Below are 15,972 nucleotides of genomic sequence, written 5' to 3' on the forward strand. Positions count from 1 at the left end.
AAGTCATCCCGAGCCAAGTACAGTGCCTTTCGCATGTGGCACTTAACACAAATTTGTTGAATTGAATTTCTCATTGGGCAACAAGTTTGAAAAAAGAAAACAATCCTCTTTATAATACTTCCTAAACTACTTTTGCCAATATAAATTTCTCCTAAACTCCTCTAACCTAAACTTGAAATCCAAATTAACCTCAGAGATAAGAAAAGACATCCTTGGACCAGACTTGTCTACACACTTTTATCTCACTAACCTTTGCCCTCCTTGGTTTTGGCCTTTCGGATGGGTACTTCCACAGGGGGTGGAGGTGGAGCAACTTCAGTTGCAGTTACCATACTCTCCACTACAGCCACGGCAGCAGCTGCTGCAGCTGCCACTGAGGCCCCAGAACTGCCCTTGAACGGGTTGTTGGTACTGAACTCTCGCCACTTGGCCCCTAGAACCATCATCATCTTGGAAACTGCAATCTTGGGGTTCTTAGCAGCAATGAGAGGTCTGGGGAAGAAAGAAAAAAAAAACTGGTTGATAAACAGAAGAAATAGCAGGACTAGAAACTGAAAAAGGGAGGTATATGCCCCTTCCCTTTCTAAAGACCCTTGAGCTTTAGCTTCAATACCGGACAAACTGGCTGAAGGCCTTATAGTTGGTGAGGGTGCGGTAATCTTCTTCTGAGAACACATGGTCAATGTCCTCCATGCCCCAGTCTTCCAATAGCTGACCTGATGACTTGGGCTCCTACAGAAGGCCAAGGGAAGAGAGTCAAAGCCCTGGCAGTCCTTTCAATGGTACATATGAAGGAGTAACAAAGAACTTTGAGAAGTTGAGAATTATTAGATCAGGATCCTACAAGTGGACTGAATTGGAAGTTAGGTATTTTACAAGAAAAAGTCTTCTAAGGGGCAGTGAGACATTTTGGAACGAGAAACAAAAGGAATGAGAAAGAAAAAAGAACATGAGGGAAGTGGGCACCTTTGAATCATCATCATCATCATCCTCTTCTTCCTCCTCCTTCCTCTTAGACTTGCTTTTCTTCTCCTTCTTAGGTCCAAGCTTCTTCTTCTTTTTCTTGCCAGGAGTATAGTCACTGCCCTCGCTGTCTGATCGCAAAACCATCTCATCTTCTTCCTCCACAAACTCAGGCCCCTCCCCAGAACTGTCTCCCAGCTGCCGGCATAAGAGCACACGCTAGAACAGGGAGAGGGGAAAGGGAAAGGGAGACAGACACACACATGCTACACACATGCTGGCCTTGGGACAGCCACCTGGCTTATCCCAGGACCTTTCCTACACACGTCTTCCCTATTCCTAATTCTCGTATTTTGACTCCTTCCCACCCTCCCTCCATTCATACCTTAGCCAACCTCACTCACCTCCTTTTTTTGTCGCTTGCTCTTCGGGATTTTAGGGTCCCGGGGTTTCTTAGGCTTCTTCTTCTTTTTGAGTTTAGGAGTCTCTGCCTCTGATAAGTCTTCCTCTGGGTCTTCTTCATTCTCTTAAGTATGTTCATTAGGGTGAGATGTAGAGAAGAAGAGAAAAGATAGGGAAATGTGAGGACCCAAAGCCGAGTCTTCAACCTACAATTTCCTCAGATTCTGAGAGGAATCTGCCATCTACACTCTCCTCCAGGAGACTAAAAGAAATTGGTACTCAGAAGAGAAAAAGTCCAAGGAAAAGCTATATGCATATTAAACAGAGCCACTATAGCGGGTCAGCCATCTCTAGCCTATCACAGAGCCCCAGAGCCACTCCTTAAGAGCAATCTACTTTATCTCCACTAACATAACTTCTGAATTAAGCTAACAGGGAAGGAGAAATAAGTTCTAATATTCAGTCATTCAGTTCTAATATTACAGTGCATTGGATGCACTGTAATTGACAATATATCCCTAAGCTGGGGAATTAGACCAGCTAAGAGGTAGGAAATATGGCAGCATACTTCTTTCTCTAGTAGTATTCTGAAAATATGGAGAACAATTCAGCTCCAGGGTTTCCCATAGCCACACCTCTAAGCAGCCCCTTTGGGTTAGCAATACTCAGGGCAACCAGAGCCTCTGGATCCTAGGCTCAGCTGCCAACACTATCTCCAAGACAGCTTCCCCCTTACTCCTACTCCTCTCCACCCCCACCCTTCCCCAGAAGTTTACTCCCCACCTTCTTTCCTACCCCAAGCTTCTCTCTGGTCTCCCCTGGGGTCAGGAGCTTTACCCTCCCCTGGGCCCAAGTGAAATCAGCTGTTACTACTCCCTCTAACCCAGCCTTCTCCCATCTGGCTTCCCCCTCCCCCTTGGCTCTGGGCACACTAGCACAAAGCCTAGGGTTACATACAGGGCTATTGGGCTGGGCTAGGTGGGAGGGGGGCATTGAGGAGGAGGAAAGGACAGATGTTGCTTCTTTTTAAACAGAAATCCATGTCAGCTCACTTACTCCCTCTTCTCTGGCCACCCTCACCCATCATAGGGATGGTAAGGGAGGTACCTCACCAACTAAGGAGAGGGAAAATGGCTCCTGACCACAGAAGCCACCCAGGGCACCCAGCTTGCCAATATAGGGCAGACAGGAAGTGGCTGGGAGATTTGAAAGGGGAAAGAAATTGCCCTCATTGAGAACTTTCTTATCCTTCTGCCCTTCAAAAGGGCCCCAGATCCAGGTCCCTTACCCAATTTTAGGTTGACATTCTTCTTGAGAGACCTTAAGATAATGAAACCTAGTATAATTGCACAGGGGACAACTGATAACAAGAGGTTGAGTTACACCACACACACAAAAAAATGTTTTAAAGAGCAGAACATAGCTAAGAAATTGAGAGTGGTCCAAACACATAATCCCCTTGCCATACTTCTGATAGTTAATATTTCATTGGTTGTGGTGAGAATCCATGGCAAGAAGTTCTAAAACAAACCCTACAATGCCACTTTCATTTGAGTAGCTACTCAATAAAGTCCCTCATTTCCCTCAAGTTTCAGAGATTCACACACCTGGCCCAAGGAATATAAACAACATTCTTCTTCCAATTCTATACAAGCTCCTACCTTCTAATCCCTGGAGACCTACCCCCTGAGCAGCCCCTGGCTCTTCCCTCGAAGGACAAGACATTAGAAAACAGACATCAGGTTAGACAAAGCCCCATCAGGCCCCTAGCCTATTTAAGCCCAAGATCAGGCTAGGCTCAAAGCAACCCCTCCCACTCCCAAGGGAATAGGACACTCGGCCTACATCTCACCAGGAAGAAAATTTTCTGGAAGGCCTCTTCTGAACACTCCCATGTTATCCTATGATCAACAACACCCCAGTTCCTCCTTTTTAGAACCCCTATAAAGAATCCTAAGAGGAAGGCAAGGGGCATGAAGCAAGAGGTACACCCTAGTCCACCCACAAATAGCCCCCCAACCTCTCAGGCAAAGAATGTGCTGACCTGGCCAACATCATACTAGTTGAGATCTGGAGGAAGATTTGGGAAAGGGACAGGAACGGGGTGTGGCAGAGTGGAAAAACTGGGTCATAGAACAGCTTGGGGCAGAGTTCATCTTGGGAGTCTATACAGCTTCCAGCTAGGACAGGAACAACCCCAGCCCTGGGGGCCAACAGAGGGGGAAAAGAGAATAATTGCCTATGGTTCACCTATCCTCTGGGCCAAGACCACAGGGCAACTCTACCGTTTGTCAAGAAAAGGATAGGACCACCCTGCCTCCTTGGACAACACAACAACTATATGGTACCCTAGCCTACATGAACCAAAAGAGTTCAAAATTTGGCCCTCCACTATACCAGACTAAAGCAAAGGACAGGGGAAGATAGGGATTAACATCTACCCAAACAACTATGAAGGGTATAGCAGAGGCTCCACTACACACATCCGTGACCCCAACTTAGCCCCAAATCTAGAAGCATTTCTAAGGCAGCCCAGTTCTTGTCAAAAGTAAAGAAAATTAAAAATAAAAAAGATAGTCACTGGGGAACCTAAGCAAGATCAGTAGCCTTTGGAATGCAAGAATGGCTGGCTCAGATAACAAAAGCAGTAGTTAACATTTATATACCACTTTTAAGGTTTACAAAGTACTTTCCATACATTTTCTCATTTGAACTTCACAATAACTTTGTGAAGTAGGTTCTACACATCTATTTTCTCCATTTAACTGAAGACCAAACTGAGGCTCAGAGAGGTTTCTTGGCTGGCTAACGGCCACACAGCTAACAACAGAATGTGATTCCAGGGCTCACTACACTGTCTCTCTGATACTTCAAGATCCAATAGAAGAAGAAAGTTCTCATGAATAGACAATAGGGAGGATAAGAAAATCTGAGATGGGGAATAAAGAAAACAAGTAGGAGAACAAAAAGGCCAGTTTAGGGGCAGGAGAGAAGACAAGACAAGCATACAGCATCTCTCCATCTGAGCAGTGAACTAAAGCTCTGCTCCTCAGGACTGGTCAGTACCATCTCCGAAAAGCACAGGATAAATCAGACTACTTCAATTTGCCTGGTGCAAAGTCCCACCCCAAACACATATAACACACCTCTATACTTTCCTCTCCCCCTTCACCAAGATAAACATACTTTCCCAGACACAAAGTCTTCTGTTAAACATTCCTTCCCTAAAAAGAATGATGGAAAGTCTTTAAAAAAAATTCCTTCCTACTCAAATGTACTGGGGGAGCTCCTCTGCTCCCCAAACCCTCAAACCTTGTCTTCTAGATCATTAACATATTCCCTCAGCTTTCATTCCCCAACCAAAACACTCCAGCAATTTGCCTGGCTGCAAGTGCTCCATATCCCGGCTGTGAGCGAGATTCAAACTTTGCACAGTTCAGTCAGCAGAGAGAACAGAAAACCGGTAACTGATCACTGGCTAAAAATAAACTGAATAAGAGAACCCAGCAATCCCTGTTTATACTTTCCAAGGCATCACTGACCCCTACCCCCAAGACCCCACTAGATTTCAGGGAAGCTTGGCCACTCTGCCCCAAAACCCTAAGGCCAAGTCACAAAGCACTGGCTGACCATAACCTAAGCTTACTGCCACCCTATTCATTCTAAGCTTCACATAGAGCAAAATCTTCATCTCACCGTGAGCTCAGACCCTACAAATGGGCACAGATGGGCACTAAATGTCATCTCCAAGACACCTCAATCCATGATGCCCAAGGCAGAAACACATGGCTGCCATCACCCTTTTTACAGGGGAGCTCAGAAGAATTGAACCACTCCCTCTAGATACCCTCCCACCTCAGATCCTGCAAAGAGAGGCATTACCCAACCCTGCCCCAACAGTCACTAGGGGAAGGCCCCAAAGCCTCCTCTTTCCCAGCCTGTGGCCCCTTCTGAGCACTTACCTGGGTGGGGTGGGGGAAGGCTGTTTAGAAGCACCTCCATGTCCTCTTCCTCACTGCCTGCTGAGCAGGGGGATGGGGAGCCCAGGCCTGAAGCCATCCCCTTCCACTCCTGGCCAGGGAATTGGCCCAGCTGCTCCTGCCTCCGGCCTGGGGCCCTCTGTGCTGGCCCGAGTCACTGTGCAGAGGAGGGGGGAGGGGGGAAGAGACAGAGAAAGAGAGAGAACAGTCAGTGACGTGCACTGTCCCTGTCCCCCTCCCCCACCCCACCCCCACCTATTCTTTCCACCCACCACCCCACCAACCCCCCCTTGCCACTTGGGCCAGACGGCAAAACCCACTTGAACTGAACTTCGTTCTTCAGCGTTTCGGGGGAAGGGTCCGGGATGGGCCTCGCTCCCCGTGAGGAAGGCTAAGGCCAGAGGTGGGGCAGGGGCAGGAAGGAAGGGGCCCTTCCCTCCTCCAGGGCCAAGCGGGCATTGTGGGAGGACAGCTGAGGGCCGTAAGGAGAAGGGGCCAGAGCCCGGCGGGCTACGAGAGGGGCGATTCTCGGAGGCGGAAGGTCAGTGGGGGGCGGGAAGGGCCAGCTCCCGGACGCCGGGAGGGGTCAGTGCCCACTGAGGGCAGCTGATCCCGGGAGCGCTTCAGGTTTTCCAGGGAGCCAAGGGAAGGGGGCGGGTGGAGTCTCCAGACTTGAGCCCGGTCTGGAGCGGGGGAGAGAAGGGGGGGAAAGGGTCTGCAGGCTAACCTGGGGAGGGGGGCCAGGCCACGTGTCCCGGGGAACAAGCCCGCAAAGGGCAGCAGGGGGGGGGGGCAGGCGCCTAACACATTAGGAAGCCGCCCCCTCCCCGCTGTCCTGGGGGGCCGAAAGGGCCCACGGAGCCCGAGGAGGCGCCTCCAAGCCTTGGGTGGGGGAGGGCTCTGCTCTCCTCGGGCCCTTGGGGGCTCGGAGGGGGGGGCCGCCAGCCAGGTGTGAACGAGCTTTCTGCGGGACAGGGGAAGGACCCCCGGGGGAGTTTCTCTGGAAGGGGGTCTTTCCTTGGGGACCCCGCCCCCTCCTCACCCCGGAGCCGCGGGGTCCAGCTCTTGTAGCTCTCGCTCCCACTCCAGCTCCTCCTCGCCGCGGCCGAAGGGGGGAAAATGGCTCCGGCTCCGGCTTCGCCTCTTAAAGGGCCCGAAACACCGGCCGGGAAATCCCACAGCCCAAGCCCCGCCCCCCCCCCGCGGACAGCCCATAATAACCCCAACCAACTCCAACCCTCCCCAGTCCCCTTCCCCCCACCCTCCACCTTCCTCCCTGGATCTCCCCGGCAACGCCCGCCCCCTCGTCGCCCCAGCAACCATTGGCCCCGCCCCTTCATCGCTCGCGCGCGCGTGTCACCGGAGCAACCGCCCACCTCCCGGACATCCCATAATACTCGTGGACTCCCCCACTTCCATATACATATATGCCAGAGTTAGGGGCATCCCATAATACTCAGTTCCTTTGCAACTCAACCCTTTCTCCCCAAACATCCCATAATAACCATTCTCCTGCCAACTTCCCCACTCTAACCCCCCAGGATTGACATCCCATAATGATCCCTCTCACCCCTCCCTCTCCATGGCCATCCCATAATAACCACCCCTCCCAGCACTTCAGCCTTACATCCCATAATACTCACCCCCATCCCCCAACAGACATCCCATAATAACCACCCTCCATCCACCCCCAGTTTGACATCCCATAATATCCACCCTCGCCCTCTGCAACAACGGCCATTCAGGGCCCCTTCCCACACAACATCCCATAATAACCAGTCTCCCCCTTTCTATATAGACATCCCATAATAACCAACCCCATGGTAGCTCCCCCCAGCCCCTCCAGGCTAGTGTCCTCTGATAGTCTCACCACCATCATCCTCATCCTTTACACACTCACTCTGTAGTCTGGCAGCCCATAATAATCACCCCTCCCCTATATGCAGATGTCCCATAATGATCAGCACCCTCACTGTCACCCCACAGATGGACATCTAATCACCTCTTCCCTCAAGACATCCCATAATAATACAACTCTCCCACTCCAACCCAGATATCCCATAATAAACACCAGGGGCAGCTGGGCAGCCAGACATCCCATAATACTCCCAGAAACAACCTAGTGTCACATCCCATAATATCTCATTCTCCCCCCCATACTCTTCCAGCCAGGCAGCCCATAATACTCACATTCATACCTCCCCCATCTCCAGACACACAGTCCATACTAATCATCAGGAACAGGGAGGGCGAGGCAAGGCTACCCACACTGTCCAGTCTGCCCACACACACACATACACACACACCTCGCCCCATCCTGAGCCAGAACTGTATCCTGGAGTGATAGTCTCTGATGTCCCAGGTCCTGGCCTCCTGACTCTCCTATGGAGACCACCTGGAGCCCCACCCAGACGTATTGGAAACTGGAGATGCCAAACGCTTGGCTTCCACTCCCACCCCTGGTGAGCCGTCCAGGTGGATGGACCGTTTTCATGGAGCTTCCTCTTTCTCAGACTTCCCCATGATATTCACAGGGATCAGTGCAAAAGCTATCATATGGAGCTCCACTTAGTTCTCTTTCCCATCCTCAAGCCCTGGGTACTTGTTCATCAACATGCTCCAGCAACTCCTATGTTATGTGGCCTGACCCCCCCACCTGCCCAGGAGCAGGTACTTAACTGCTCACCCACATCCCATAGTGCACTTATTCATTCATCCGATATTTATTGAGTGCTTGCTGTGACATTGTGCTAGGCCCTGGAAGGATCACCAAAATGCCTTGCTTGTCCTCAAAAAGTTGAAAATCTAGTAGAGGTTAAGAAAGGGACATAAATAGCTATAATATATGTGACAAAATTGATACCAGAGAGGTACAAAACACTGTAGGAGTTCAAAGAGAGATAACTTCACTACTCAGCTGAGATTTCTAATATCACATAAACCAATCTCAACTATTCTGGACAATGTCCTGATCTCCAGTAACAAGTCCCTGATGGCTGTCACCCAAGGGAGGTGCCAGAGTGGCCTCATCTACAGTTGGGTTAAGGTAGCCTGTCAGCGATATTAAGAAACATCTCATACTATAGAAATATTCATCTCCCCTGAATCCTAAAATATTAACATTTTCCTCAGGACACTCACCAAAATCCCATAACATGCTATATCGTCCCATTACACATTACATCTTTAATGCTTTTTCAATGACTTTCCCTTTATGATATCCCATAGTGCTCCATTATTCCCATTCAACTAGTCCATCCTCCAACCCTATCTATCTGTCCCTGACTTCCCAGGATATTCTGTTACTCTCCATCCTTTTCTTCACATGCACCAACCACCACCAACATCCATCAAACTTTCTCACCCTAGAGCTATTGTAACAAGTGACACTTCTACCTACTATACAAAGTGGCCATCTTTGTCATCAGATAGTCCCCACCCTCTGTCCTGGAAACTGTGCCTAGAAGATCTTCCCCACCTCTACCCCTAGTTCCCTTTGCTTTTTAGAGGTCCAGCACTCCCATGGGCCTCTCTTCCATACTTCATCAAACCTTTTCCTTTCTGTCTGAAAAACCTCCCCCTGCCTCCCCCCCAACAGGCCCTAAATAAACAGGGTCTGGATTTCTTGTCTTCAATGAGCTTTCAGTAGCTTTGCACCCTAAACAAACACTTTTTTCTCAGCCTCTATATTGATTTCAGAAAGTCTGCCCTCTGGAATTTAAACTCTGTGGAAGATATTAATGGTTAGAAGCAGGGCTTACTTCACCAAAATGCATTCTCATAATGGGCTGTTAATTCATATAGCCTTTCCTTTAATTGCAAGCTCGTTTTCCTACACACAGGTATTCTTATCCAATCTGACAACTGATGGAAAACTAGCAACACTATTTTCCATTCCCACAACTTTCATTTATATCTCTTCTAAGCCCCTCAAACCACAAGGTCTCATTTTCTCTCTCTCTCTCTCTCTCTCTCTCTCTCTCTCTCTCTCTCTCTCTCTCTCTCTCTCTCTCTCTGCCAATTTCTTCTTCACAAAGACAGAGCAGTCACAGAATCTCATAGTTAAAAGGAACCTCCCCAGATCTTTAATCCAATCAGCACTTGAACACAAACCCCTTCTGCACCAGACCTGGCAGGTCAGGGTTCTGCCTTTACATGTGAGGGGAAACCCACTACGGGTCAAGACAGACCATTCCATTTTTAGGTAGCTCTAATTTTTAGGAAGCCTTTCTCTTACAGAAAGCCTAAATCTGTCTCTCCAACGTACACCCATTGCTCCTACTTCTATCGTCTGGGACCAAGCAGAAGAATTTTAATTCTTCTTTCACATGACACCCCAAAAGAGTTATTATATCTCACCCTGCCTAACCAAATTTTCTCTTCTCCAGGCTAAATACTGGTAGTTCCTTAAGCCAATTTTCTTATGGCATAGTCTCTAGTCTTCTCAACATCAAAATCACCCTGCTTCGAGATGCTCTCGTTTGTCTAGATCCATTTGAAAATGTGATGCACAATAGTCCAGATGTCATCTAACTAGGAGAGTACCAACTACTTCCTTTTTTCTGAACACTATGCCTCCTTAATGCAGCAAGGATAGCATTAGCTTTTATGGTTGTCTGTCACACTTAGAACCCATGTTGAGCCTGCAGTCCTTTAAGACTTCTAGCTTTTTTTCAAATGAACTTCTGACTAGTCAAGTATCTTTTGTCTTGTACTTGTGAGCTCCTTTTTAAAAAACTCAAGTGTAAGATTTTAGATTTATTCCTATTAATTGAAGGGTTGAATAAACTGTGGAACATTAATGTAATGGAATACTACAGTGCAATTAAAACTGACAAGTGTGAAGTATACAAAGAAATCTGGAAAGATCTTTATAAAATAATACAAAGTGACAAAAAGCAGAACCGGAAGAATAGAGAACACACATAATGACCAGATGATATAAGAGGAAAAGTGAAAGAGAGTAAATGGACTATGGGAGTAACCAAAAAGTTATAATGATATTTCATACACTGAAATCAACTTATTTAAATATTAGTCCAAAGGCATATTTAAATAGTCGTATTGATGCATGATATTGTTTATAATAAATTCTGTTTTAAAATGTATCATATTCAATTGTGTCTTATTAATATTCAGCGTAATATTCTTGTCTATTGAGATATTTTGGGATCCCAATTGTCATATAATGTGTTAACTACTCCTTCCAGCTTTGTATCACATATAAATTTGATGAACATGCCCTCTGTGCCTTTTTTCAAGTGACCGATAAAAATATTAAATAGCACAGAGCCAAAGACAGGTGTCTGGGATGTTCCACTAGAGATCTGTTTTCAAGTCATTAAATCATTGGGTTCATTGCAACTTTTCACTGTTTGGTCCTAGTCATTCTACCAGCGCTGAATCCACCTTACCAAACTCATTTAACCCATATCTTGTTCAGCTTGTCCACTAAGGTAACATGAGAGATTGTCAAATACCTTCACCAAAAACCATTCTTTCCATTATGCTGGATCCCTAAGTAACCCTGTTTCTCTCAGCACTTCAATTTCTCCCTCCCCCAATATCACCACAGCCATCCCATTCCCTCCCATATATCTAAGATACAGGATTGTTCTTTCAGTGTTTAATTCAATTAAAAAGACATTTATTAAGCACCTGGTGTTTAAGGTATTTTAAGGTACTATGCTCATTGCTTGGGATATAAAGAAAAAAATTGTCTCTGCCCTCGAGGATCTTATGTCCTCTTAGAAAGATAAAACATGTAAACACAGAATAATTTGAGGAGGAAGAGAACACCAACTAGAAGGATGCATCAGGAGAAGCCTCCAAAAACAAGTAGATGGTACCCTGAAAGAGATAAACATGAGAAAAAACCTAGATGAGGAGGAAGAGCATTCCAGGCTTGTGGGCTGGTTCTGAAAGAGGAGATGGAAAGCCAAATTCTTGTTTGGCTAAAACAGAAAGTTCATGAAGAAGAGGAACATATAAAGAGTTTGGAAGTTAATTGGGAGCCAAATTATAGAAGGTCTTAAATGCCATGCTGAAGGGCTTGTCATTTCATTGTACCGGAAAGAGAGATACCCATTGAAGACTTTTGGTAGGGTAATGACATGGTCAGATATGTGTTTTAGGAATATTAATTTAGATGACTCAAAGAGGGTATGTGTGTTTGTCCTTTGTTGCCAAAGAAGACCATGCCATCAGAGAAATAATGATATGACTTGCACTTAACTTTGTTTTGAGTGAGGGAGGGCTGTGCAGGTCACCAGTCTCACTTCTCCTCCAGAGCCATCTGAATCCAGTGACCAGATATTCATCAGGATGATTGGAGATGACCCAGGATGAGGCAACTGGGGTTAAGTGACTTGTCCAAGGTCACACAGCTGATGAGTGTCCAATGTCTGAGATGAGATTTGAACTCAGGTCCTCCTGACTCCTGCACTGGTGCTCTATCCACTGCACCACCTAGCTGCCCCAAATGTAATGGTAGAGACTGGAAGAAGAAATGCCAATTTAGAGACTATTGTAGTTGTCCAGGCCACAGGAAAAGGGAGACTGAATTAGGGAGGTTGATGGGCAATGGACTTATTGAGATGTGGAAGCAGGACTGAAAAAAAAAGACCTTTGAGAAATGATTGAATATGGAAGGTAAGAGAGAGGGCAGAGTAGATGAATCCTGGGTGATTGGGGTACACAACACAAAAATTGGAAAGTATAGAAAGAAGGATATGTTTAGGGGTAGCAGTCAGATAAGAGTTCCATTTTTGATATATTGAGTTTGAAATGCTGATAGGATATTCACATAGCAATGCCCAACAGGCAATTGATAATTCAGGACTTGAATTCAGGAAAGAAATAAGGTCTGGATATACAGATGTGGGAGTCATCTGTTAAAGAGATGGTAAATTATCCCATGAGAGAAGATGAAATCTGAAAACTAAGAGAGTATGGAAAGTGAAGAAAAAATGACTTAGGACAGAGTTCTGGGGACTCCCAAAGTAAAGGGAAGAGGGCAGGACATGCAAATGAGACTGAGAAGAATTAAGCCAAACAGGTAGAAGAAAAACCAGGAAAGAGTAGTGTCATGGAAGCTAAAGAGGAAAAAGTATCAAAAAGTGGTGATCACCAAGGTCAGAAACTGCAGAGAAGTTGAGCAGTTAAGAAATGTTTGATTGAGGGCAGAGATTTCTTGTTCTATCTTTGTATCCCTTAGGGCAGTACCTTGTACATGGTGGGTGTTTAACAAATATTGACTGAACTTGATTGGGGGAGGGGAAGGGAAGAAAAAGTCAATAATCTTGGAGAAAGCAATTTCAGTCAAGTGGTTGGCTCAGTACTCTGACCAGACCAAGAGATTTTTACCTGGCATATCCTTGAACCCTTGCTTATGAGTAAAAAAATTAGCAAGTGCACTATACACTAACCTTTTCCCACTAATTCCACACACATAACTATGTAAATAATCCAGTAGTCGTTTTACTTTTCTGTCCTTTATTAAATACTCAGGCTCTCTTTAAAGAGATAATTGTTGCTGCTGTTTTTGAGTTTTTGCCTTCATTCATCTTTTCACATATCCCAGTCTTCACCCGCTGCCATCTGGGGTCTCAGAACCATAAAAGATTATGAACCTTAGGGAGCTAGAGGCACAAAAGGACTTGTGGTGGGGTGCTAACAAGAGGACTGGTACTTCTTCCACCTAGACTATTTTCTGAGTATGCCTCAGCCCCACTACCATTCTATCCTTAAGTTAAAGGAAGCTCTAGCCTAGAGGTACTTATTGATACAGATATCACAGGACCCTGGAAGGAGAGTTCCCTTGTTCTTGTTGTTCTAACTCTTTGTAACCCCATGGATCATAACTTGTCAATGTTGTCCATGTGGTTTTCTTGGCGAAGATACTGGAATGGTTTGCCATTTCCTTTTCCAGCGGATTAAGGCAAATAGAGATTAAGGGACTTGCCTAGAATCATATAGCTAATAAGTCTCTGAGGGCAGATTTGAACTCAGGTCTTCCTGACTCCAGGACTCTATCCATTGAGCAACCTGGTTGGTTGTTGTCCTTTGTTCTCAGAGAGGACCAAAATGACATCACTATGCTAAACTGAAGTTACAGTGTGTCTGACTGTGGCTGATCAGACCAATATGAGCTCAGAACATTCTACCACAGTTCAATGTGAACATTTGCACATCATGTTTCCTTTGAGCTACTTCAATTCTGCTTTGCTCATTGAGCACAGTACCTTCTCTGAGGTGGGCACGCCATGCTGAGTGGTCCTGTACCAGGGTCTCCCAATCACACAATCAATTCCAAAGTATCTAAGAGAGACTGAGAATGTCCTTTGTATCCCTTCTTCTGACCATCATGTGAATGCTTGCCCTGGAGGAGTTCTCCATACAATAGTGTTTTTGGCAAGCTTACGAGTTTGCATTTTGAAGAATGTGACCAGCCTAGCAGATCCCCTAGTCATTCTTATATCCTATAGTTGGAAAACTCCTATCTCCTGCTCATGTCATCCCTGTGATCCTAAGCCCTATCTACTATGGTAAAACTCATTACAGGAACATTCTCCCCGATCTTCACTGCATTTACATATATTGTTTCTAGCATCACGCAGCAGAGTTCTCTCCTTTGAGGTACCTTCTATTTGTTTATATAAAGCCAAATGCTTATACTTTGCCACGTCATCAATCAGGCCCTAGGACATTATCCTTTGCAAGGAGCTCAATACCTGATTCACAATCTTCCTTTCTACCCAGATACCTACCTTCATACTTGGGGACCTCCAGATTTATGTTGATGTTAACTGGAACACTCTAACACATTCATCTACCTCTTAAATTCCCTGGCTTATGCCTTCAGATCACCTCAATCATCCACTGGGATTATCATATCTGAGATTTCATGATTACTTATAACTGTCCTATTTCTATGGTCTTAGACTCTGAAATTTCTTCTCTTATATTCCTCCTTCTGCCTCACCCCCCTCCCCAAGCTTATTCTTCATTCTCACTAAGACCTTAAGTCTTCTTCTCCCTATTCTAGCAGTCCATTACCCCTTATTCAGTTCCACTTTTCTCCCTTGACATTCCTGACCAGAATTATACCTAGGAAAGGGAACTAGGGTTTTCCAGATATGATGCCCAAAATTTTGAAAACACTTACTTTGAAAGGAGGGGGTTAGTTTTCCCAAACAACTCAATTATAAAATGTAAAGAGGTTACCTAACTTGACCTCAAAAATCGAAGAAGTCTCTCAGTCTAACTGACTGGGCATTGGTCATTGGATGAAGGAAAGTGACTGAACACAGGCAACTTCCGTTGATCAGCAACTCTGGGGAACCCAAACTTTGAGTATGAGTTGAGGAGAATATCTCACAGAGAATTCTATATTAAGAAATAACTGAATTTAGTACCTAGTTATATCAAGAATAATTAATTAAAATCAGATACTTCCTTTCCTTCTCCTTATCTCAACACTCTTTTTTGGCCTAGCTCCATTTTGTTTTTTCTTCATGGGTAGCAGACACCCTTCTCATCTCTTAGCAGCAACTCAAAGTATTTCTGGGCTCCATTCACTAGGCTTTGTTTCTGCAGTTTGAGATTTGTCATCATTCCCCCTTGATCAACTGATTGTGTTTTACTGCTTGATTATGTCTCTGATCTTGGCCCTATACTAGTTAACCAATTTAGCTCTATGTTGTTCTCTGCCCTTGAATGCTTTGCCCCTTTGTCATTTACTGCTCACAGATTGCTGAACCTTCGACTCAGGTTACCCCTACCATTCCTTTGTCTCTTCCTTAGTGCTATGCTGACTCTTTCCTTTCTACACTTTCTTAGTGATCTCATCTGTTTCCAAATATTGCATTATCATCTCTATACTGATGATTTCCAAATCTATATATCCAGCCCAAATCTCTCTCCTGAACTCCAGTCCTGCAACGCCAACTATATTCTCACCTAAATATTCCATCAGAATTTCAAACTCAGTATGTCTAAAATGGAACTCACTGTCTTCCCCCCTAAACTGTTCCCTCTTTAAAACTTCTCTATTTCTGATGAGGTTACTATTATCATTCTTTTCCTCTCCTTTCCTACTACATGTCCAGCTGATTGCCAAGTCTCCTTGATTCTATAGCCACACTTCTCCTATCAGTCCCCTTCTCTATATGCACATTGTCACTACCCTACTTTAGGCCCCTATGAACTCTAACTTGGCCTACTGCAAAATAACTTCCTAATAGGAAAATTGTTCTCCCTTCTTATGCTGCTGATTCCTAAGGAAGTTTGGAAAAAATAAAGCAAGTAAGAGAACATTCAAGCTTCACTTTGCAGGCCTTCCTTTTGTTGTCAAATATCTTCTTTCATACAATTCAATAATAAGCAATAAACTCTGGTAGGTGCTGGTGAAACAAAGACAAAACTGATATTACCATTCTCCTTGACCTCTCTTCAGCCTTTGACTCTGTTGGTCACACCCTTCTCCTTGATATACTCTTCTCTTGAGGTTTTCAGGACACTATTTCTCCTCCTACCTATCTGACCATGCCTTCTTTGACTCCTTTGCTGAATACCTCCTTCTGTCACATCTTCTAATCATAGGTGTCCCTCAGGGTCCTTGTCTTGG

At 45.4% G+C, this 15,972-nt stretch overlaps 2 protein-coding genes across 6 annotated transcripts in view; both read right to left on the reverse strand.

Moving 5' to 3' along the window:
- Positions 1 to 15,972, reverse strand: part of NOP2 (NOP2 nucleolar protein) — a 122,416-nt gene that overhangs the window by 40,002 nt on the left and 66,442 nt on the right. The gene's annotated exons all lie outside the window — the stretch shown is intronic.
- CHD4 (chromodomain helicase DNA binding protein 4) overlaps positions 1 to 15,972 on the reverse strand; it is a 109,882-nt gene that overhangs the window by 27,470 nt on the left and 66,440 nt on the right. Inside the window, exons 2-7 of one of the 3 annotated variants that reach the window (XM_072653734.1) lie at positions 6,388 to 6,583; positions 5,328 to 5,502; positions 1,368 to 1,489; positions 967 to 1,182; positions 614 to 732; positions 251 to 492 (exon numbers count right to left, since the gene is read on the reverse strand). In XM_072653734.1, coding sequence (XP_072509835.1) covers positions 251 to 492; positions 614 to 732; positions 967 to 1,182; positions 1,368 to 1,489; positions 5,328 to 5,424 — 796 coding nt within the window. In that variant the 5' untranslated portion in view covers positions 5,425 to 5,502; positions 6,388 to 6,583. The other 2 variants (XM_072653733.1, XM_072653735.1) reach the window with 2 other exon arrangements.

This window comes from Notamacropus eugenii, chromosome 3, assembly GCF_028372415.1.
Source record: "Notamacropus eugenii isolate mMacEug1 chromosome 3, mMacEug1.pri_v2, whole genome shotgun sequence".
NCBI lineage: Eukaryota > Metazoa > Chordata > Mammalia > Diprotodontia > Macropodidae > Notamacropus > Notamacropus eugenii.